We start from the raw sequence: 24,110 nt of genomic DNA on the forward strand, positions 1-24,110 counted from the left end.
CTGTTAGATTCTTTATGTTGAAGTGTCTCCACTATTAGTCCATGTATTATTATATATCATTTAGTATTCCTACTGTTAGATTTCTTTATGTTGAAGTGTCTCCACTATTAGTCCATGTATTATTATATTATTTAGTATAGCCTACTGTTAGATTCTTTATGTTGAAGTGTCTCCACTATTAGTCCATGTATTATTATATAATTTAGTATAGCCTACTGTTAGATTCTTTATGTTGAAGTGTCTCCACTATTAGTCCATGTATTATTATATAATTTAGTATAGCCTACTGTTAGATTCTTTATGTTGAAGTGTCTCCACTATTAGTCCATGTATTATTATATAATTTAGTATAGCCTACTGTTAGATTCTTTATGTTGAAGTGTCTCCATTATTAGTCCATGTATTATTATATAATTTAGTATAGCCTACTGTTAGATTCTTTATGTTGAAGTGTCTCCATTATTAGTCCATGTATTATTATATAATTTAGTATAGCCTACTGTTAGATTCTTTATGTTGAAGTGTCTCCACTATTAGTCCATGTATTATTATATAATTTAGTATAGCCTACTGTTAGATTCTTTATGTTGAAGTGTCTCCACTATTAGTCCATGTATTATTATATTAAGTATAGCCTACTGTTAGATTCTTTATGTTGAAGTGTCTCCACTATTAGTCCATGTATTATTATATTATTTAGTATAGCCTACTGTTAGATTCTTTATGTTGAAGTGTCTCCATTATTAGTCCATGTATTATTATATAATTTAGTATAGCCTACTGTTAGATTCTTTATGTTGAAGTGTCTGGGATTTTTTATGTTGAAGTGTCTCCATTTAGTCCATGTATTATTATATTATTTAGTATAGCCTACTGTTAGATTCTTTATGTTGAAGTGTCTCATGGGGTTTATTAGTCCATGTATTATTATATAATTTAGTATAGCCTACTGTTAGATTCTTTATGTTGAAGTGTCTCCATTATTAGTCCATGTATTATTATATTATTTAGTATAGCCTACTGTTAGATTCTTTATGTTGAAGTGTCTCCACTATTAGTCCATGTATTATTATATAATTTAGTATAGCCTACTGTTAGATTCTTTATGTTGAAGTGTCTCCATTATTAGTCCATGTATTATTATATTATTTAGTATAGCCTACTGTTAGATTCTTTATGTTGAAGTGTCTCCACTATTAGTCCATGTATTATTATAAATTTAGTATAGCCTACTGTTAGATTTTTATGTTGAAGTGTCTCCATTATTAGTCCATGTATTATTATATTATTTAGTATAGCCTACTGTTAGATTCTTTATGTTGAAGTGTCTCCACTATTAGTCCATGTATTATTATATAATTTAGTATAGCCTACTGTTAGATTCTTTATGTTGAAGTGTCTCCATTATTAGTTTTGTATTATTATATTATTTAGTATAGCCTACTGTTAGATTCTTTATGTTGAAGTGTCTCCACTATTAGTCCATGTATTATTATATATAATTTAGTATAGCCTACTGTTAGATTCTTTATGGGATTCTTTATGTTAAGTGTCTTTATATTAGTCCATGTATTATTATATAATTTAGTATAGCCTACTGTTAGATTCTTTATGTTGAAGTGTCTCCATTATTAGTCCATGTATTATTATATAATTTAGTATAGCCTACTGTTAGATTCTTTATGTTGAAGTGTCTCCACTATTAGTCCATGTATTATTATATAATTTAGTATAGCCTACTGTTAGATTCTTTATGTTGAAGTGTCTCCACTATTAGTCCATGTATTATTATATTATTTAGTATAGCCTACTGTTAGATTCTTTATGTTGAAGTGTCTCCACTATTAGTCCAAATGTATTATTATATAATTTAGTATAGCCTACTGTTAGATTCTTTATGTTGAAGTGTCTCCACTATTAGTCCATGTATTATTATATTATTTAGTATAGCCTACTGTTAGATTCTTTATGTTGAAGTGTCTCCACTATTAGTCCATGTATTATTATATAATTTAGTATAGCCTACTGTTAGATTCTTTATGTTGAAGTGTCTCCACTATTAGTCCATGTATTATTATATAATTTAGTATAGCCTACTGTTAGATTCTTTATGTTGAAGTGTCTCCACTATTAGTCCATGTATTATTATATTATTTAGTATAGCCTACTGTTAGATTCTTTATGTTGAAGTGTCTCCATTATTAGTCCATGTATTATTATATTATTTAGTATAGCCTACTGTTAGATTCTTTATGTTGAAGTGTCTCCACTATTAGTCCATGTATTATTATATTATTTAGTATAGCCTACTGTTAGATTCTTTATGTTGAAGTGTCTCCATTATTAGTCCATGTATTATTATATTATTTAGTATAGCCTACTGTTAGATTCTTTATGTTGAAGTGTCTCCACTATTAGTCCATGTATTATTATATTATTTAGTATAGCCTACTGTTAGATTCTTTATGTTGAAGTGTCTCCATTATTAGTCCATGTATTATTATATTATTTAGTATAGCCTACTGTTAGATTCTTTATGTTGAAGTGTCTCCACTATTAGTCCATGTATTATTATATTATTTAGTATAGCCTACTGTTAGATTCTTTATGTTGAAGTGTCTCCACTATTAGTCCATGTATTATTATATTATTTAGTATAGCCTACTGTTAGATTCTTTATGTTGAAGTGTCTCCACTATTAGTCCATGTATTATTATATAATTTAGTATAGCCTACTGTTAGATTCTTTATGTTGAAGTGTCTCCACTATTAGTCCATTTATTATTATATTATTTAGTATAGCCTACTGTTAGATTCTTTATGTTGAAGTGTCTCCACTATTAGTCCATGTATATTATATTATTTAGTATAGCCTACTGTTAGATTCTTTATGTTGAAGTGTCTCCACTATTAGTCCATGTATTATTATATAATTTAGTATAGCCTACTGTTAGATTCTTTATGTTGAAGTGTCTCCACTATTAGTCCATGTATTATTATATAATTTAGTATAGCCTACTGTTAGATTCTTTATGTTGAAGTGTCTCCACTATTAGTCCATGTATTATTATATAATTTAGTATAGCCTACTGTTAGATTCTTTATGTTGAAGTGTCTCCACTATTAGTCCATTTATTATAATCATCTGTTCATTCTTTGTAGTTTCAAACACTTTAATAAAAGGGGACATATTTTTCACAAGTCAATTTGGTTTATTGTTGTAGTTTGTTTTCTTTTAGATGTATAAATCTCTCATGATGTTGATATTGATTTACGATGCAAATTATTGTTATGATGTTGTGCCTTCAGAAAATATTCACACTCCTTTACTTTCAAAATGGGATAAAACAAAAAAAATTATATTTTTTTTGTCAATGATCTACACAAAATACTCAACCCCCTGAGTCAATACGTGTTTGGATCACATTTGTCAGTGATTACGGCTGTGAGGCCTTCTGGGTAAATCTAGAAGAGCTTTCCACACCTGAATTGTGCAACATTTTCCCATTATTAACAAAATTGAACCAAAATTCTTCAAACTGTCTAATTAGTTACTGATCATTACTAGACAACCATTTTCAGGTCTTGCCATAGATCTTCGAGCAGATTTAAGTCAACCCACTAGATGACAGCAACATAACAACCCAACCCACTAGACGACAGCAACGTAACAACCCAACCCACTAGACAACAGCAACATAACAACCCAACCCACTAGACAACAGCAACATAACAACCCAACCCACTAGACGACAGCAACATAACAACCCAACCCACTAGACGACAGCAACATAACAACCCAACCCACTAGACGACAGCAACGTAACAACCCAACCCACTAGACAACAGCAACATAACATAACAACCCAACCCACTAGACGACAGCAACATAACAACCCAACCCACTAGACAACAGCAACATAACAACCCAACCCACTAGACGACAGCAACATAACAACCCAACCCACTAGACGACAGCAACATAAATTAACAACCCAACCCACTAGACAACAGCAACATAACAACCCAACCCACTAGACGACAGCAACATAACAACCCAACCCACTAGACGACAGCAACCCAACCCACTAGACGACAGCAACATAACAACCCAACCCACTAGACAACATAACAACCCAACCCACTAGACAACATAACAACCCAACCCACTAGACGACAGCAACCCAACCCACTAGACAACATAACAACCCAACCCACTAGACAACATAACAACCCAACCCACTAGACAACATAACAACCCAACCCACTAGACGACAGCAACCCAACCCACTAGACGACATAACAACCCAACCCACTAGACGACAGCAAAACAATGTATGTATTTTGACAGATTGCCACTCACAAAACCAAGCCACAAAGACCAAAACTTCACATGTACAGTGATACTCCTGTTGCTGAGTGACTGATCTAGTGAGGTGGCCAGCTCCACGGCTTTGGTTTCTGTAGACGAGTCCAGAAACACCATCATTTTGGCAGCTGCAGGAGGAGAGAGAAGAAGGGAAGAAAGAGAGAGAGGAAAAAGAGAGAGGAAAGAGAGAGAGGAAAGAAGAGAGAGAGGAAAGAAGAGAGAGGGGAAAGAAGAGAGAGAGGGAAAAAGAGAGAGGGGAAAGAAGAGAGGGAGAGAGGAAGAAAGAGAGGGAAAGAAGAGAGAGAGGGGAAAGAAGAGAGAGAGGGAAGAAGAGAGAGGGGAAAGAAGAGAGAGAGGGAAAGAAGAGAGAGAGAGGAAAGAAGAGAGAGAGGAAAGAAGAGAGAGAGGAAGAAGAAGAGAGAGGAAAGAGAGAGAGAGGAAAGAAGAGAGAGAGGAAGAGAGAAGAAGAGAGAGGGGAAGAAGAGAGAGAGGAAAGAAGAGAGAGAGGAGGAAAGAAGAGAGAGGAAAGAAGAGAGAGGGAAAGAAGAGAGAGAGGAAAGAAGAGAGAGAGGAAAGAAGAGAGAGAGGAAAGAAGAGAGAGGGAAGAAGAGAGAGGGAAGAAGAGAGAGGAAGGGAAGAGAGAGAGGAAAGAGAGAGAAAAAGAAGGAAGAGAAGAAGAGAGAGGAAAGAAAGAGAGAGGAAAGAAGAGGGAAGAAGAGAGAAGAAGAGAGAGAGGGAAAGAAGAGAGAGAGAGGGGAAGAAGAGAGGGGAAAGAAGAGAGAGGGAAAGAAGAGAGAGAGAAAGAAGAGAGAGAGAGGAAGAAGAGAGAGGGGAAAGAAGAGAGAGGGGAAAAGAGAGAGAGGAAGGAGAAGAAGAAGAGAGAGAGGAAGAAGAGAGAGGGAAGAAGAGAGAGAAGAGAGAAAGAAGAGAGGGGAAAGAAGAGAGAAGGGAAGAAAGAGGGGAAAGAAGAGAAGGAAGAAGAGAGAGAGGGAAGAAGAGAGAGAGGAAGAAGAGAGGGGGAAGAAGAGAGAAGAAGGAAGAAGAGAGAGAAGAAGAAGAGAGGGAAGAAAGAGAGGGGAAGAAGAAGAGAGAAGAAGAGAGAAGAAGAGAGAGGGAAGAAAGAAGAGAGAGAGGAAAGAGAGAGAGGAAGAAGAGAGAAGAAGAAGAGAGAGGGGAAAGAAGAGAGAGAGGAAGAAGAGAGAGAGAGGAAGAAGAGAGAGAGGAAGAAGAGAGAGAGGGAAGAAGAGAGAGAGGAAGAAGAGAGGGGAAAGAAGAAGAGAGAGAGGGAAAGAAGAAGAGAGGGGAAAGAAGAAAGAGAGAGAGGGAAAGAGAGAGAGGAGAAGAAGAAGAGAGGGAAGAGAAGAAGAGAGAGAGGAAGAAGAGAGAGGGGAAAGAAGAGAGAGGGAAGAAAGAGAGAGAGGGAGAAGAGAGAGAAGAAGAGAGAGAGAAAGAGAGAGAGGAAGAAGAGAGAGAGAGAAGAAGAGAGAGAGGAAAGAAGAGAGAGGAAGAAGAGAGAGAGGAAAGAAAGAAGAGAGAAGAGAGAGAAAGAAGAGAGAGGAGAGGGAAGAAGAGAGAAAGAAGAGAGAGAGGAAAGAAGAGAGAGGGAAGAAGAGAGAGAGGGAAGAAGAGAGAGGGAAGAAGAGAGAGAGGAAAAGAAGAGAGGGGAAAGAAGAGAGGGGAAAGAAGAGAGAGAGAGAAGGAAGAAGAGAGAGAGAGGGAAGAAGAGAGGGGAAGAAGAGAGAAAGAAGAGAGAGAGGAAAAGAGAGAGAGAAGGGAAGAAGAGAGAGAGGAAAGAAGAAGAGAGCAAGAAGAGAGAGAGGAAAGAAGAGAGGGGAAGAAGAGAGAGGGGAAAGAAGAGAGAGAGAAGAAAGAAGAGAGAAGAGAGAGGGAAGAAGAGAGAGAGAGGAAGAAGAGAGAGAGGAAGAAGAGAGAGGAAAGAAGAGAGAGAGAGAGAGAAGAGAAGAGAGAGGGGAAGAAGAGAGAGAGGAGGAAGAAGAGAGAGAGCAAGAAGAAGAGAGAGAAGAAGAGAGAGAGAGAAGAAGGAGAAGAAGAGAGAGGGAAGAAGAGAGAGGAAGAAGAAAGAAGAGAGGGAAGAAGGAGAGGGGAAAGAAGAGAGAGAGGGAAAGAGAGAGAGGGGAAAGAGAGAGAGGGAAAGAAGAGAGAGAGAAGAGAGAGAAGAAAGAAGAGGGAAAGAAGAGAGAGGGAAGAGAGAGAGAGGAAGAAGAGAAGAGGGAAGAGGAAAGAAGAAGAGAGAGAGAGGAAGAAGAGAGAGAGAAGAAGAAGAGAGAGAGGAAGAAGAGAGAGAGAAGAAGAGAGAGAGGAAAGAAGAGAGAAGAGGAAGAAGAGAGAGAGAGGAAGAAGAGAGAGAAGAGAAGAAGAGAGAGAAAGAAGAGAGAGAGAAGAAGAAGAGAGAGAGAGGAAGAAGAAGAGAGGAAGAAGAGAGAGAGGAAGAAGAGAGGGAAGAGAAGAAGAGAGAGAGGAAAGAAGAGAGAGGAAAGAAGAGAGGAAGAAGAGAGAGGAAAGAAGAGAGGAAGAAGAGGAAAGAAGAGAGAGGGAAGAAGAGAGAGAGGAAGAAGAGAGAGAGGAAGAAGAGAGAGAGGGAAAAGAAGAGAGAGGAAGAAGAGAAAGGGAAGAAAGAGAGAGAGGAAGAAGAGAGAGAGGGGAAGAAGAGAGAGAGGAAGAAGAGAGAGGGGAAGAAGAGAGAGAGGGAAGAAAGAGAGGGAAGAAGAGAGAAAGAAGAGAGAGAGAGAGGAAGAAGAGAGAGAGGGAAGAAGAAGAAGAGAGAGGAAGAAGAGAGAGGGGGAAGAAGAGAGGGGAAGAAGAGAGAGAGGGAAGAAGAGAGGAAGAAGAGAGGAAGAAGAGAGAGGGAAGAAGAGAGAGGGAAGAAGAAGAAGAGAGAGGGAAGAAGAGAAGAGGAAGAAGAGAGAGAGAAGAGAGAGAGGGAAGAAGAGAGAGAGCAAGAAAGAGAGAGCAAGAAGAGAGAGGGAAGAAGAGAGAGAGGAAGAAGAGAGAGGGAAGAAGAGAGAGAGGAAGAAAGAGAGAGAGAAGAGAGAGAGGAAGAGAGAGAGGGAAGAAGAAGAAGAAGAGAGAGGAGAAGAAGAAGAGAGAGAGGAAGAAGAGAGAGGAAGAGACAGAGAAGAAGAGAGAGAGACAGAGGAAGAAGAGAGAGGAAGAAGAGAGAAGAAGAGAGAGAGGAAGAAGAGAGAGAGGAAGAAGAGAGAAGAAGAGAGAGAGGAAGAAGAGAGAGAGGAAGAAGAGAGAGAAGAAGAGAGAGAGGAAGAAGAGAGAGGGAAGAAGAGAGAGAGGAAGGAGGAAGAGTGAGGCCTGGGGCGAGTTCAGCAGGACACAAAACGTTTTGGAACATTCAGATAGAAATATGTTACGTAGAACAAACATGCAGAACAACGAATCTTGTTGTTTTTATCTGCAACATTTGGCAACAGAGTGTCTCCCCCTACCTGCTACTCTGTGTGGTACAGAGTCAGAGTGTCTCTCCTACCTGCTACTCTGTGTGGTACAGAGTCAGAGTGTCTCCCCCTACCCCCTACCAGAGTGTCTCTCCTACCTGCCACTCTGTGTGGTACAGAGTCAGAGTGTCTCTCCTACCTGCTACTCTGTGTGGTACAGAGTCAGAGTGTCTCTCCTACCTGCCACTCTGTGTGGTACAGACCAGAGTGTCTCTCCTACCCACTCTGTGTGGTACAGAGTCAGAGTGTCTCTCCTACCTGCTACTCTGTGTGGTACAGAGCCAGAGTGTCTCTCCTACCTGCCACTCTGTGTGGTACAGAGCCAGAGTGTCTCCCCTACAGACCTGCTACTCTCTGTGGTACAGAGGTACAGAGTCAGAGTGTCTCTCCTACCTGCTACTCTGTGTGGTACAGAGCCAGAGTGTCTCTCCTACCTGCTACTCTGTGTGGTACAGAGTCAGAGTGTCTCCCCCTACCTGCCACTCTGTGTGGTACAGAGCCAGAGTGTCTCCCCCTACCTGCTACTCTGTGTGGTACAGAGCCAGAGTGTCTCCTACCCCCCTACCTGCTACTCTGTGTGGTACAGAGCCAGAGTGTCTCCCCTACCTGCTACTCTGTGTGGTACAGAGTCAGAGTGTCTCCCCTACCTGCTACTCTGTGTGGTACAGAGTCAGAGTGTCTCTCCTACCTGCTACTCTGTGTGGTACAGAGTCAGAGTGTCTCCCCCCTACCTGCTACTCTGTGTGGTACAGTCAGTGTCTCTCCTACCTGCCACTCTGTGTGGTACAGAGTCAGAGTGTCTCTCCTACCTGCTACTCTGTGTGGTACAGAGCCAGAGTGTCTCTCCTACCTGCTACTCTGTGTGGTACAGAGCCAGAGTGTCTCTCCTACCTGCCACTCTGTGTGGTACAGAGCCAGAGTGTCTCTCCTACCTGCTACTCTGTGTGGTACAGAGTCAGAGTGTCTCTCCTACCTGCTACTCCAGAGTCAGACTCCTACCTGCCACTCTGTGTGGTACAGAGTCAGAGTGTCACTCCTACCTGCTACTCTGTGTGGTACAGAGCCAGAGTGTCTCTCCTACCTGCTACTCTGTGTGGTACAGAGTCAGAGTGTCTCTCCCCTACCTGCTACTCTGTGTGGTACAGAGTCAGAGTGTCTCTCCTACCTGCTACTCTGTGTGGTACAGAGTCAGAGTGTCTCCCCCTACCTGCCACTCTGTGTGGTACAGAGCCAGAGTGTCTCTCTCCTACCTGCTACTCTGTGTGGTACAGAGCCAGAGTGTCTCTCCTACCTGCTACTCTGTGTGGTACAGAGTCAGAGTGTCTCCCCCTACCTGCTACTCTGTGTGGTACAGAGCCAGAGTGTCTCCCCCTACCTGCTACTCTGTGTGGTACAGAGCCAGAGTGTCTCCCCCTACCTGCTACTCTGTGTGGTACAGAGCCAGAGTGTCTCTCCCTACCTGTGTGGTACAGAGCCAGAGTGTCTCCCCCTACCTGCTACTCTGTGTGGTACAGAGCCAGAGTGTCCTCTCCTACCTGCTACTCTGTGTGGTACAGAGTCAGAGTGTCTCTCCTACCTGCTACTCTGTGTGGTACAGAGTCAGAGTGTCTCTCCTACCTGCTACTCTGTGTGGTACAGAGCCAGAGTGTCTCTCCTACCTGCCACTCTGTGTGGTACAGAGCCAGAGTGCTACTCTGGGGACAGAAAATTTACTCCTACCAAAGTGTCATTTCTTCAGTGTTGTCACATGAAAACCAAAAATGTGAGGGGTGTACTCACAGTTTTGTGATATACTGTATTTACTGAGATGTTATGCTTTAAATGCTTCAGGGCCTTCTCTACCTAATGGACCAAAATGTGTAGAATTGCAGGAAATTTGCATGAAAACCAATTTCAAGAGATGAGTCTTTAAAAATGGTCCTTCCAGACCGAACATGCACTGTAGTAGGACCGTACGACCTATTTTTCATCTCACTGTATTCTATACAGGGGAACCCAGAACACAACAATTATGGTATAGGGTATATGTAGCGTACCGGGCTTCAGGGCCTTCTCCAGACCGTGGTAGTAGGACCAGTTATAACAGTGTTATGTAGGGTATATGTAGCGTACCAGGCTTCAGGGCCTTCTCCAGACCGTGGTAGTAGGACCAGTTATAACAGTGTTATGTAGGGTATATGTAACCAGGAGGGCCTTCTCCAGTAGTAGGACCAGTTATAACAGTGTTATGTAGGGTATATGTAGCGTACCAGGCTTCAGGGCCTTCTCCAGGCCGTGGTAGTAGGACCAGTTATAACAGTGTTATGTAGGGTATATGTAGCGTACCAGGCTTCAGGGCCTTCTCCAGACCGTGGTAGTAGGACCAGTTATAACAGTGTTATGGAGGGTATATGTAGCGTACCAGGCTTCAGGGCCTTCTCCAGACTGTGGTAGTAGGACCAGTTATAACAGTGTTTACCAGGCTTCAGGGCCTTCTCCAGACCGTGGTAGTAGGACCAGATATAACAGTGTTATGTAGGGTATATGTAGCGTACCAGGCTTCAGGGCCTTCTCCAGACCGTGGTAGTAGGACCAGTTATAACAGTGTTATGTAGGGTATATGTAGCGTACCAGGCTTCAGGGCCTTCTCCAGACCGTGGTAGTAGGACCAGTTACAACAGTGTTATGGAGGGTATATGTAGCGTACCAGGCTTCAGGGCCTTCTCCAGACCGTGGTAGTAGGACCAGATATAACAGTGGTATGTAGGGTATATGTAGCGTACCAGGCTTCAGGGCCTTCTCCAGGCCGTGGTAGTAGGACCAGTTCTCAGGGTCTCTCTCCTGTACACAGCGGTAGACCGCTGTAGCTTCATCCAGACGATCCAGGTTCAAAAACAACTCTCCTACAGGTGGGAATACACTGTTAGTGATCTCTGTGTTCCAGGTGTGAGTGACAGACGGAGAGACGGTGAGAGACTTCAGTCTTGGTTTCTTTGTGGATCCAAATAAAGAAATCAAATGTGTATGATGGCTGCAAACACACACACACACACACACAGACACACACACACAGACACAGACACACACACCTTGTGTCTCCTCGATGGCCAGTTTGTCACAGAACTGTTCCTTGTAGGTGGTGAGGTGGTCCAGAGCCTCCCTGTAGAGTCCAGCCTCCCTCAGCACCTGGTTCTGGTACAGCAGCTCACTGTACTCACAGTTCACCTTGTCTGGAGACGTCTAGGAGAGAGGTTATAACAGGGTTATGTAGTGTCTATGGTTCTGGTACAGCAGCAGCTCACTGTACTCACAGTACACCTTGTCTGGAAACGTCTAGGAGAGAGGTTATAACAGGGTTATGTAGTGTCTATGGTTCTGGTACAGCAGCAGCTCACTGTACTCACAGTACACCTTGTCTGGAAACGTCTAGGAGGTTATAACAGGGTAATAACAGAGTTATGTAGTGTTATAACAGGGATACGTAATGTTATATAGTGTCTATGGTTCAGATAGAGCAGCAGCTTACTGTACTCGTGGGGAGGTGAAACAGAAAAAGAGAGAGAGGGAAAGTGAGAGAGATGGAGAAAGAGAGGGGAGGAGAGGCGAGAGACAAGTATAAAATCCTTCAACATCACAGGCTTCATCATGTATATGTTTACATAGAGCACCACTTCAGTAGAACTACATGCTGGGTGGGACAAAGGCAGGAAGCAGGATGGTCCAATGTAACAGTATAACTTTAGACCGTCCTCTCGCCCATACCCGGGCGCGAACCAGGGACCCTCTGCACACATCAACAACAGTCACCCTGGAAGCATCGTTACCCATCGCTCCACAAAAGCCGCGGCCCTTGCAGAGCAAGGGGAACTACTACTTCAAGGTCTCAGAGCAAGAGACGTCACCGATTGAAACGCTATTTAGCGCGAACACCGCTAACTAAGCTAGCCGTTTCACATCCGTTACACTCACCCCCCTTTTGACCTCCTCCTTTTCCACAGCAACCAGTGATCCGGGTCAACAGCATCAATGTAACAGTAACTATCTTTAGCGTGTCGCACCGTCAGCTAGCTTTAGCGTGTCGCACCGTCAGCTAGCTTTAGCGTGTCGCACCGTCAGCTAGCTTTACCGTGTCGCACCGTCAGCTATAGTATATGTAGCGTACCAGGCTTCAGGGCCTTCTCCAGGCCGTGGTAGTAGGACCAGATACAACAGTGTTATGGAGGGTATATGTAGCGTACCAGGCTTCAGGGCCTTCTCCAGGCCGTGGTATTAGGACCAGTTATAACAGTGTTATGGAGGGTATATGTAGCGTAGCGTACCGGGCTTCAGGGCCTTCGCCAGACCGTGGTAGTAGGACCAGTTACAACAGTGTTATGTAGGGTATATGTAGCGTACCAGGCTTCCGGGCCTTCTCCAGGCCGTGGTAGTAGGACCAGATACAACAGTGTTATGGAGGGTATATGTAGCGTACCGGGCTTCAGGGCCTTCTCCAGGCCGTGGTAGTAGGACCAGATACAACAGTGTTATGGAGGGTATATGTAGCGTACCGGGCTTCAGGGCCTTCTCCAGGCCGTGGTAGTAGGACCAGTTATAACAGTGTTATGTAGGGTATATGTAGCGTACCAGGCTTCAGGGCCTTCTCCAGGCCGTGGTAGTAGGACCAGTTATAACAGTGTTATGTAGGGTATATGTAGCGTACCAGGCTTCAGGGCCTTCTCCAGACCGTGGTAGTAGGACCAGCTATAACAGTGTCATGTAGGGTATATGTAGCGTACCAGAATTGCTAGCTTTCGTAGGCCGTAGTAGCAGTTATAACAGTGTTTAGGCTTTACTGTGTCGTACCGTTAGCTAGCTTTACTGTAGTCGTTATTACCGTTAGCTAGCTTTACTGTGTAGCGTACCAGAATTGTCGTACCGTCAGCTAGCTTTACCGCGTCGTACCGTTAGCTAGCTTTACTGTGTCGTACCGTTAGCTAGCTTTACTGTGACGTACCGTTAGCTAGCTTTACTGTGTCGTACCGTTAGCTAGCTTTACTGTGACATACCGTTAGCTAGCTTTACTGTGTTGCACCGTTAGCTAGCTTTACTGTGTCGTACCTTTAGCTAGCTTTACTGTGTCGTACCTTTAGCTAGCTTTACTGTGTCGTACCTTTAGCTAGCTTTACTGTAACTCAGACCGTAAACTGATGAGGGAAAACACTGTTGTGAGTGGTAGTCATACATTATGTTCTCAATGCTCCTACTGTTGCACAAGAGCAGTGGTTTCCTCTCCTCGTCTCCTTTCCTTCCTCTCTATTGATAAGATAGAACTGAACTGATCAATCAAATACTGTACCTGGTACAGACATGCCGCATATTACTTCCACCTTTACTACGTTCACGTCGTTGTTGTAAAATAATGCTTTCTCAATGACTTACCTGGTTAAATAAATCCTAAATGAATAAATACATGGTTTTCAGAAACAAGGAGAGGAAGCCATTTTGGATTAGTGGTGTGAACCCAGTGTGTACCAAGGACAGACTGATTCAGCCCATAGGTTGGCTTGTCTCTGGACATACCGTACCTGTTGTGTTTTCCTGAACTCCTCTACTATCTTGGCAGCCATCTCGTAGTCGTCTAGGAGGCGATGGCGTAGCCGATCCATGAAGCCCTCTGGGCTGGCAGCAGCAACTGGTACCTCGTCTCCTACAGGGGGACAAGGAGAAGTTAGCCATTAGCTTAGCATAGTGCGCTAGTTTCTCATAGGGAAACAATAAGAGAGGGGCTAGCAAGTTAGCGGTTAGCTTAGCTTCAAGTTCCTGTTCCTTTAACTTAAAATGTATTCTTCTATCCTCCCTTCCGTGAAGTAACCTGATCTCACCAATGAGAAAACAAAAGGCAGCAACAACAAAAAAAGAGAGAGCAAGAGTAGTTGACAGAGGAGGAAGTAGATTTTTGTTTCTGCTGAGTCATGTTGACAATGCTAGAATATGCTGACACTAACTGACTTTCCCAGTTAAATAAATACTAGAGACATGTGTCGTTTTAAATGAGTTAAGTCTGCTAATATGGCCTACTGCTAACAGGACAACTGATAGCAACAACATTCTAGTAGTAGTTTCAAATAAAACATGTACTCCTGCACATTAATGTGAGAATCGTTCAATTGATCTTTATCATGATCATTCTGTAAATGTGTTGTGAAATTGATTGTTGAGTATGTGTGTAGTGGTGTGTGTTGTGTGTGTGTGTGTGTAGTGGTGTGTGTGTGTTGGAGGTGTGTCTGTTGTGGTGTGTGTGCTGACTGGAGGCTGTGTCTAGCCTGTGTGTGCTGACTGGAGGCTGGGTCTAGCCTGTGTGTGTGTGTGTGTGTGTGTGTGCTGACTGGAGGCTGGGTCTAGCCTGTGTGTGTAGTGTGTGTGTGTGTGTGTGTGTGTGTGTGTGTGCTGACTGGAGGCTGGGTCTAGCATGTGTGTATAGTGGTGTGTGTGTGTGTGTGTGCTGACTGGAGGCTGGGTCTAGCCTGTGTGTATAGTGTGTGTGTGTATGTGTGTGTGTATAGTGGTGTGTGTGTGTGTATGTGTGTGAGTGTGTATGTGTGTGTGTGTGTGCTGACTGGAGGCTGGGTCTAGCCTGTGTGTGTGTAGTGGTGTGTGTGTGTGCTGACTGGAGGCTGGGTCTAGCCTGTGTGTATAGTGTGTGTGTGTGTGTGTGTGTGTGTGTGTGTGTGTGTATGTATAGTGGTGTGTGTGTGTGTGTGTGTGCTGACTGGAGGCTGGGTCTAGCCTGAGATAACACATATCAGTGCAGGGCCTTATCTGCTGGAAATGTCAGCACAGATTTCACTCATGCGTGTGTGTGGGTGAGCCTGTTTTAGAGAGACAAGAGCAGGGCTCTGCTCCTTAATGTCAAACGGGTGAGAGTGTGTGTGTGTGTGTGTGTGTGTGTGTGTGTGTGGTGTGAAACAGAGAGAGAGACAGAGAGAACAAGCCTCCTTGCAGAAGCAGGTAACCAATAAGAATGATAGACAACAGACTGACGACAGTCAATTCAAAACCTATTGTGTAGCCTGGCTAGTGAACTATTTCACCGACACTCATAACTACAAAATGGCCGACAACACAAGAACGGGTGCTTATTAAACCAATGATACCCCTGTTGTAAAAACGCCTCTCAAGAGCTCAAATTTGGGCCATTAACGTTCAAAATATTCCTAGAATAACCTAACTGACAACTAACGGAATATCTTAACCAGACAAGATTATTTTGATCAGCATGTCTTTGCTAGTTACCTAGCTTTGAAGTAGCCTACCGTAACCACCTCAAAGTATTGAGTTGGAATTGCAGTATTTTATAGTCCACTATGGGGTAGCCAATCATTGTCCAGGAGAGCCTTAAAGGGGCAGTGTTGTATTTTGAGACAGGCTCGACTATGCAGAGAAGCCAATCGACAGAGGATAGACTACATTTCAGTCTGATTCTCTACAGTAGTAATAATAATGTATTTTTATTTTTGGTAAGTGGTTCCTTGCAACATATAATGAGGTAAAATGGTTTTACAGACGTTTTCTGACACACTTGACGGCATCCCGTTTCAGTCACACATCCACAGACTACATCCCAGGCGTGTTTTTAAAAGGTTACAGACATGACTCTGGAGGTCGTTGCGGAGGCCTCGTCTGACCAGGTTGTAAGCCTCCTCCTCCTTCCCCAGACAGTTCAGGGTTAAACCCTTCATCACCAGGGTCTCTGCAGGGTGGAGGAGGGGGAGACAACGAGAGGTCAGGGTCTCTGCAGGGAGGGGGAGACAACGAGAGGTCATCGTCAGGGTCTCTGCAGGGAGGGGGAGACAACGAGAGGCTTTATAAAAGGGGTCTACATCTCATCCCTCCCTGACCTCCATGTTCTGTGAACTTGGGGTTGGACAGGATCTGCTTGCAGAACTGGAGTCCGTTTCTGTGCTGCTTGTGTTCGTAACGTCGCTGGGGAGAGAAAGAGAGAGAACAGTTGATCTTCCAGGTGTTTTGAATGGCTGAAAGCCTGCATGTACCTCCCACGCCAGGTGTTTTGAATGGCTGAAAGCCTGCATGTACCTCCCACGCCTGGTGTTTTGAATGGCTGAAAGCCTGCATGTACCTCCCACGCCTGGTGTTTTGAATGGCTGAAAGCCTGCATGTACCTCCCACGCCAGAGACAATGACTCAGAGAGGCCGTGACAACGTGGTTTGTGCAAGTCAAGATCTGTCACGGTCGAAAAACATTCTTTATTCATTTACCTCAGAAAAGCGGTCTTACCAATACCAAGAGCGAAGTGGGACAAAAGTGTTGACAAAAAGACGCTGATATGAATACCAAGTGTCATCAAGGCAAAGGGTGGCTACTTTGAAAAATCTCAAATATATTTTGATTTGTTCAACATCTTTATTTTGGTTACTACATGATCACATGTGTGTTCTCAAACTTTTGACTGGTACTGTGTGTGTGTATATATATATATATATATAGTTCTTTTTCACTTTTTTTGGAACGCAAGGATTTCACCGTACCCCGTACCGACACCTTCAACCCCGGTACCGACACCTTCAACCCCGGTACCGACACCTTCAACCCCGTACCGACACCTTCAACCCCGTACCGACACCTTCAACCCCCGTACCGACCCCTTCAACCCCGTACCGACCCCTTCAACCCCGTACCGACCCCTTCAACCCCGTACCGCACCTTCAACCACAGTAACGACCCCTTCAACCCCAGTAACGACCCCTTCAACCCCCGTACCGACCCCTTCAACCCCGTACCGACCCCTTCAACCCCCGTACCGACCCCTTCAACCCCCCGTACCGACCCCTTCAACCCCGTACCGACCACTTCAACCCCGTAACGACACCTTCAACCCCGTAACGACACCTTCAACCCCGTAACGACACCTTCAACCCCGTAACGACACCTTCAACCCCGTAACGACACCTTCAACCCCCGTAACGACACCTTCAACCCCCGTAACGACACCTTCAACCCCCGTAACGACACCTTCAACCCTGTACATGTGACTATTACACTCATTTATAATCTCATCCATTAATGGCCACGTGTGTGTGTGTGTGTCAGAGTCTAAAACACAGCTAAATTACCACCGCTTTCCTCTCAAATAGAAGCTATATTTAGCATCACGCTGTGTTGCTTAATCGCTATAGGGGAGAGAGGGAGGGAGAGCAGACTGTGAGCTACTAGCAGAGAGAGGGTGGAAGAACGAGGGAGGCGGGGAGGAGATGGAGGGGGAGAGAAAGGGGGGGTTAACAGATGGCACTTCTGTGGATGTCCTCTTAATATCACTAATGGTGATGACACTGAAGCTTTTCACATATTCTGCTCACATTAGCTAAGATCAAAGTAGAAGAGGCCACACACACTTCACTGAGAAGTTGCACTCTTTAGTACACTCTTTGATTGACTGAATCTAAACTAATCACCTACCACAAGCTAAGAGACAGGATTCTACCAAGAAACTGTAGACACATTGAGCAGCGAACGACAGGCCACCTCCGCCGTCAGGCCTGGCCGCCAGGTCTCGCCGTCAGGCCTGGCTGCCTCCGCCGTCAGGCCTGGCCGTCAGGTCTCGCCGCCTCCGCCGTCAGGCCTGGCCGTCAGGTCTCGCCGTCAGGTCTCGCCGTCAGGCCTGGCCGCCTCCGCTGTCAGGCCTGGCCGTCAGGCCTGGCCGTCAGGCCTGGCCGTCAGGCCTGGCCGTCAGGCCTGGCCGTCAGGCCTGGCCGTCAGGCCTGGCCGTCAGGCCTCGCCGTCAGGCCTGGCCGTCAGGTCTCGCCGTCAGGCCTGGCCGTCAGGTCTCGCCGTCAGGCCTGGCCGTCAGGTCTCGCCGTCAGGCCTGGCCGTCAGGTCTCGCCGTCAGGCCTGGCCGTCAGGTCTCGCCGTCAGGCCTGGCCGTCAGGTCTCGCCGTCAGGCCTGGCCGTCAGGTCTCGCCGTCAGGCCTGGCCGTCAGGTCTCGCCGTCAGGCCTGGCCGTCAGGTCTCGCCGTCAGGCCTGGCCGTCAGGTCTCGCCGTCAGGCCTGGCCGTCAGGTCTCGCCGTCAGGCCTGGCCGTCAGGTCTCGCCGTCAGGCCTGGCCGTCAGGTCTCGCCGTCAGGCCTGGCCGTCAGGTCTCGCCGTCAGGCCTGGCCGTCAGGTCTCGCCGTCAGGCCTGGCCGTCAGGTCTCGCCGTCAGGCCTGGCCGTCAGGTCTCGTCGTCAGGCCTGGCCGCCTCCGCCGTCGTCAGGCCTGGCCGCCTCCGCCGTCAGGCCTGGCCGCTGCTGTCTGTCAGGTCTTAATAGTGGGCTTAGCATCTAACAGTAACCAACGTGTTCTGTCAAACATCATGTCGCAGTCAGTGGATTAAAGCATGTTGTCGCTAGGCCTTAGCCTGGGTGCCAGTCAGGTTCTGCTCTCTTTAGCTCCACAATGACAATAGGGAGAAGGCAAAAGCACAAACCAATCAGGGACCTGGCTAGCTAGACCTGTCTCTGGGCCCGTAGCTGGGCCTGTATCTGGGCCCAGTAGTAGTAGTAGTAGTCTATAGTAAAACAGACTGAGAGACACCATGATGTGTCAGAACACATTTGGATCCAGACTTCCCTTGTAGCTTTAACGTAAGGTTAGTAACCCCAAGCAACGCTTATCTGACGTCTTCAACACTTAGCCTGCCGAATCCCTAAAATAACTCTGCCCACGGTGCTGTAACGGTACAGAGCAGGGTGAGAGACAGGCAGAGACAACACTGTGCTGTGGTGGTACAGAGCAGGGTGAGAGACAGGCAGAGACAACACTGTGCTGCGGCTGGGGAACACTGCACACACTCACAATAAATATACCCACAAACTACTAGCTTAGACTCCTGGATGGTTTAATGTAATACTGTTCAACCACATATCCTCCTCTCACCCTCCACAGAACCCTCCTCTCTCCCTCCATACAGTCCCTACACAGAATCCTAGTGTTCTCCCTCAACCCTCCTCTCACCTTCCATACAGTCCTAGTCTTCCCTCTCATCCCCTGTCCTAGTCTCCTCCCTCCCTCCGTACAGTCCTAGTCTCCTCCCTCCCTCCGTACAGTCCTAGTCTCCTCCCTCCCTCCGTACAGTCCTAGTCTCCTCCCTCCCTCCGTACAGTCCTAGTCTCCTCCCTCCGTACAGTCCTAGTCTCCTCCCTCCGTACAGTCCTAGTCTCCTCCCTCCGTACAGTCCTAGTCTCCTCCCTCCGTACAGTCCTAGTCTCCTCCCTCCGTACAGTCCTAGTCTCCTCCCTCCGTACAGTCCTAGTCTCCTCCCTCCTACAGTCCTAGTCTCCTCCCTCCGTACAGTCCTAGTCTCCTCCCTCCGTACAGTCCTAGTCTCCTCCTCCCTCCTCCGTACAGTCCTAGTCTAGTCTCCTCCCTCCGTACAGTCCTAGTCTCCTCCCTCCGTACAGTCCTAGTCTCCTCCCTCCGTACAGTCCTAGTCTCCTCCCTCCGTACAGTCCTAGTCTCCTCCCTCCGTACAGTCCTAGTCTCCTCCCTCCGTACAGTCCTAGTCTCCTCCCTCCGTACAGTCCTAGTCTCCTCCCTCCGTACAGTCCTAGTCTCCTCTCCCCTCCGTACAGTCCTAGTCTCCTCCCTCCGTACAGTCCTAGTCTCCTCCCTCCGTACAGTCCTAGTCTCCTCCCTCCGTACAGTCCTAGTCTCCTCCCTCCGTACAGTCCTAGTCTCCTCCCTCCGTACAGTCCTAGTCTCCTCCCTCCGTACAGTCCTAGTCTCCTCCCCTCCGTACAGTCCTAGTCTCCTCCCTCCGTACAGTCCTAGTCTCCTCCCTCCGTACAGTCCTAGTCTCCTCCCTCCGTACAGTCCTAGTCTCCTCCCTCCGTACAGTCCTAGTCTCCTCCCTCCGTACAGTCCTAGTCTCCTCCCTCCGTACAGTCCTAGTCTCCTCCCTCCGTACAGTCCTAGTCTCCTCCCTCCGTACAGTCCTAGTCTCCTCCCTCCGTACAGTCCTAGTCTCCTCCCTCCGTACAGTCCTAGTCTCCTCCCTCCGTACAGTCCTAGTCTCCTCCCTCCGTACAGTCCTAGTCTTCTCCCTCCGTACAGTCCTAGTCTCTCCCTCCGTACAGTCCTAGTCTCCTCCCTCCGTACAGTCCTAGTCTCCTCCCTCCGTACAGTCCTAGTCTCCTCCCTCCGTACAGTCCTAGTCTCCTCCCTCCGTACAGTCCTAGTCTCCTCCCTCCGTACAGTCCTAGTCTTCTCCCTCCGTACAGTCCTAGTCTTCTCCCTCCGTACAGTCCTAGTCTTCTCCCTCCGTACAGTCCTAGTCTTCTCCCTCCGTACAGTCCTAGTCTTCTCGCTCCGTACAGTCCTAGTCTTCTCGCTCCGTACAGTCCTAGTCTTCTCGCTCCGTACAGTCCTAGTCTTCTCCCTCCATACAGTCCTAGTCTTCTCCCTCCATACAGTCCTAGTCTTCTCCCTCCATACAGTCCTAGTCTTCTCCCTCCATACAGTCCTAGTCTTCTCTCTCTCCAAGTCTTGAGGATGTTTCTCCAGCCCTGTTCTAATACACCTAATCAGCTGCTGATCAGGACCACGAATAGGCCTAGATGCATCAGGTGTGTTTTAGTACAGTGCTGGGCTGTAACAAAGACCTGCACTGTGCCGACCCAGTAGCTCTCCGGGAGGGTTTGGCCAAAGAGATAGCCTGGGTTCTGATTCTATGTACGGTGGGTTAGCCAGACATTTCTTGCACATGGTGATGAGTTGAATCCCCTGGCGACAGGTGTTAAGCACAGCAGGAAGCCACCAGGCTCAGACCAGGAAGTACTTATTTGACTTGTGTGTGTTTCACAGTAAACCCCCCTCTAGTGCAGGGAGGGGCAACTTGATGGAGGGTCACAAAAAACCTTAACTCATCATGAGGGCAGTTGCTCCTGGGTACTAGTACCCACATCCAACCCCCAGCCGCTTGACAGTGGAGAGAAATGATTTAGGTTTTAAAGTTAATTTGGCACAAATCTACACATTTTGCCATGGGGGTGTAGAGAAAATGTTGCTGTTTTAAAGCAAGTTTGGTGCAATTCTACACATTTTGCGATGAGACAGAGAGAAGATTTTGCAATATTACACATTTTGCCACAGGGTGGAGAGAAATGTTTGTGGTTTTTAATATGATATCATAGTGAGACTGACTAACAAAAGCAATGGGAAACTCCCCTGGCCAGTAATTCGACCATGATACCGAGGTTAGCTAGCTGGCCACTAAACACATTTAGCAACCTACATTTGTTTTTGCTTACAAGGGCTAATTGACTGACTACCAGTGACTGATATTACAAGAGAAACTGCTGATGCACAACCACATTTTGACATGGCACCTTGTGTGTTCTACTATACTAATAGAACAATAGTGTTCTACTATACTAATAGAACAATAGTGTTCTACTATACTAATAGAACAATAGTGTTCTACTATACTAATAGAACAATAGTGTTCTACTATACTAATAGAACAATAGTGTTCTACTATACTAATAGAACAATAGTGTTCTACTATACTAATAGAACAATAGTGTTCTACTATACTAATAGAACAATAGTGTTCTACTATACTAATAGAACAATAGTGTTCTACTATACTAATAGAACAATAGTGTTCTACTATACTAATAGAACAATAGTGTTCTACTATACTAATAGAACAATAGTGTTCTACTATACTAATAGAACAATAGTGTTCTACTATACTAATAGAACAATAGTGTTCTACTATACTAATAGAACAATAGTGTTCTACTATACTAATAGAACAATAGTGTTCTACTATACTAATAGAACAATAGTGTTCTACTATACTAATAGAACAATAGTGTTCTACTATACTAATAGAACAATAGTGTTCTACTATACTAATAGAACAATAGTGTTCTATCTTGTGTGTTCTACTATTCTACCTGGCAACAGTAAGTTGAGACCCCCTGAGTTCCCTGAAAACAAAAGCATTTACTAGAAGGTATGTAGCTGAAAAACAAACCCGTTCCAGGGTCTACACTGAGGAAGACAACCTGACCACACCATACAAACCCCTGTTCAGGGTCTATACTGAGAAAGACAAACATACATACATCCTATAACATGCTACTGTCCAAGGGCTGATCAGTATGTACTACCAGACATCAGTTAGCGACAGGGATTACATATGTGTCCCACCAAACAGAAACATCACAACACTGGTGTGTCAAAAAAACAAAATAAAATTTCTGCTTTGAATGTTTTCCCAGGAAGAGTTGAGTTCAGGACAGGCCTAGATGAGCAGCTAACTCTCAACGGTCATTCTGCAAGATAACTAGCTACATTCTCTAACTAGTAACTAGTTGGCACAACTTTACAAAACACAGCCATATTATCTAGAAACCTCAAAAGCAGCACCAAACAGCCAGCCATATTATCTAGAAACCTCAAAAGCAGCACCAAACAGCCAGCCATATTATCTAGAAACCACAAAAGCAGCACCAAACAGTCAGCCATATTATCTAGAAACCACAAAAGCAGCACCAAACAGCCAGCCATATTATCTAGAAACCACAAAAGCAGCACCAAACAGCCAGCCATATTATCTAGAAACCACAAAAGCAGCACCAAACAGCCAGCCATATTATCTAGAAACCACAAAAGCAGCACCAAACAGTCAGCCATATTATCTAGAAACCACAAAAGCAGCACCAAACAGCCAGCCATATTATCTAGAAACCACAAAAGCAGCACCAAACAGCCAGCCATATTATCTAGAAACCACAAAAGCAGCACCAAACAGCCAGCCATATTATCTAGAAACCACAAAAGCAGCACCAAACAGCCAGCCATATTATCTAGAAACCTCAAAAGCAGCACCAAACAGTCAGCCATATTATCTAGAAACCTCAAAAGCAGCGCCAAACAGTCAGCCATATTATCTAGAAACCACAAAAGCAGCACCAAACAGCCATATTATCTAGAAACCTCAAAAGCAGCACCAAACAGCCATATTATCTAGAAACCACAAAAGCAGCACCAAACAGCCATATTATCTAGAAACCTCAAAAGCAGCACCAAACAGCCATATTATCTAGAAACCTCAAAAGCAGCACCAAACAGCCATATTAGCTGGCTGGAATTGCTGACACGGGACAAGGCTTTACTGTTTGTATGGAAAGCTTATGTATGACTGTGTAGACAACAAATATAGCCAGTCATCTAGATAAAAACAGCTCTGATTGTTTTACTTAGCTCGTTACTTAGCTAGATATCTCCAGTTAACTAACTAGTTAACGTAGTTACAGTAGCTGAGACAACTTGCTACTAACTAACTCCCATTTGAAGATGACAGTTTTGGTCCTAAGTAACTGTATCTAACTAGCTAGTAAACTAAATGTACCTCTGATATTAATTAATTTAACGTTATATGTTGTATTGTCACATACACCGGATAGGGTGTTGTGAAATGTGACGTTTTTTTTTACCGGGTCACAACTCACACCACTTGTCATCCAAAATGTAATATAACAAACCAAACCAAGACAAACGTTACCAGACAGTTGTTTTTGGGGTGAAGAAACGGGTCTTGGGGGAACATTTCATGACGGTAACGACAAGTTGTTTAGCAGACCTTTGGTTTCCTGGTAGTTGGTAAACTAACCCGTTAGTGATTAAACTGCTGTGTCTAACTACTATGTGTTTTAGAAACACCTCCCGTCCACAGAACAAACAGCCCCACAGAGGTCTGACTGGCAGCCTGTGTTTGACCTCTGCCTTTATTCAAATCGAAGACTGCAGATATCCGGTTTATTACTAAACAGGCGAGGACGAGTGCAGGTTGTATTGGTGCGGATGGAGGAACCGGGCACCGGGCAATGAATATGAAGGTGCCGGTGGCTCCTTCAACAATTGATAGTTACAGTTGCAAAACAAATAAAAAATAAGTACAACAATAATCAACTCACCAAAAGTCTTTTGGAGGCTGTCTTCTTGCGGCGGTAGGGTTCATGTCGGCATGTTGCGGATGCAACGAAGAGCGGTTCAGCTAAATGATTCTCTCTCTCCGAGTCACTCTCCGCTCGATTGCTCTGTTTTCGGCCTCTCCTCTCTCACGTGATCACAGACAGAAAGGAAAGGGTTTACATCATCCCTCATCCTGTTTGCCTCCCTGACATTTTCAATAACTTGACACACGAGGGCGCCATAGCGGTACAAAACCAGAAAAACCTTACCCTTGCACCCGTGAACTGATGGAAGAAACCATCAGACTGTACTGAGTGCATGAGAACTGAGCAAGCTA

The 24,110-nt window shown here is 45.3% G+C and overlaps 1 protein-coding gene across 2 annotated transcripts; it reads right to left on the minus strand.

Annotated features, from left to right (window-relative positions):
* Positions 1–4,257: 4,257 nt before the first annotated feature.
* LOC121845664 (N-alpha-acetyltransferase 15, NatA auxiliary subunit-like) lies at positions 4,258–23,674 on the minus strand. Of its 2 annotated transcripts, XM_042317346.1 has the most exons (6): positions 23,364–23,674; positions 15,693–15,777; positions 13,380–13,501; positions 10,905–11,055; positions 10,599–10,718; positions 4,258–4,497 (listed from the first exon to the last, which is right to left on the minus strand). In XM_042317346.1, the coding sequence occupies exons 1-6, from the start codon at positions 23,406–23,408 to the stop codon at positions 4,316–4,318; spliced, it is 705 nt and encodes a 234-aa protein (XP_042173280.1). In that variant the 5' UTR covers positions 23,409–23,674; the 3' UTR covers positions 4,258–4,315. The 2 variants fall into 2 exon arrangements, with proteins under 2 accessions (XP_042173280.1, XP_042173281.1); XM_042317347.1 differs by lacking the exon at positions 10,599–10,718 and having other exon boundaries at positions 4,259–4,497; positions 23,364–23,670.
* Positions 23,675–24,110: the final 436 nt, after the last annotated feature.

Source organism: Oncorhynchus tshawytscha, unplaced genomic scaffold (genome assembly GCF_018296145.1).
Source record: "Oncorhynchus tshawytscha isolate Ot180627B unplaced genomic scaffold, Otsh_v2.0 Un_contig_1859_pilon_pilon, whole genome shotgun sequence".
NCBI classification, from domain to species: domain Eukaryota; kingdom Metazoa; phylum Chordata; class Actinopteri; order Salmoniformes; family Salmonidae; genus Oncorhynchus; species Oncorhynchus tshawytscha.

What these genes read in the sequence shown, in the direction of transcription:
- LOC121845664 (XM_042317346.1), bottom strand. Translation starts at nt 23,408, where the DNA reads ATGTTCCCCCAAGACCCGTTTCTTCACCCCAAAAACAACTGTCTG. An exon ending in GGCCATCGAGGAGACACAAG is followed by an intron (nt 10,719 to 10,904) that starts GTGTGTGTGTCT and finishes TCCCACCTGTAG; the next exon opens with GAGAGTTGTTTTTGAACCTG. An exon ending in GGAGAAGGCCCTGAAGCCTG is followed by an intron (nt 4,498 to 10,598) that starts GTACGCTACATA and finishes CTCCTCCTGCAG; the next exon opens with CTGCCAAAATGATGGTGTTT.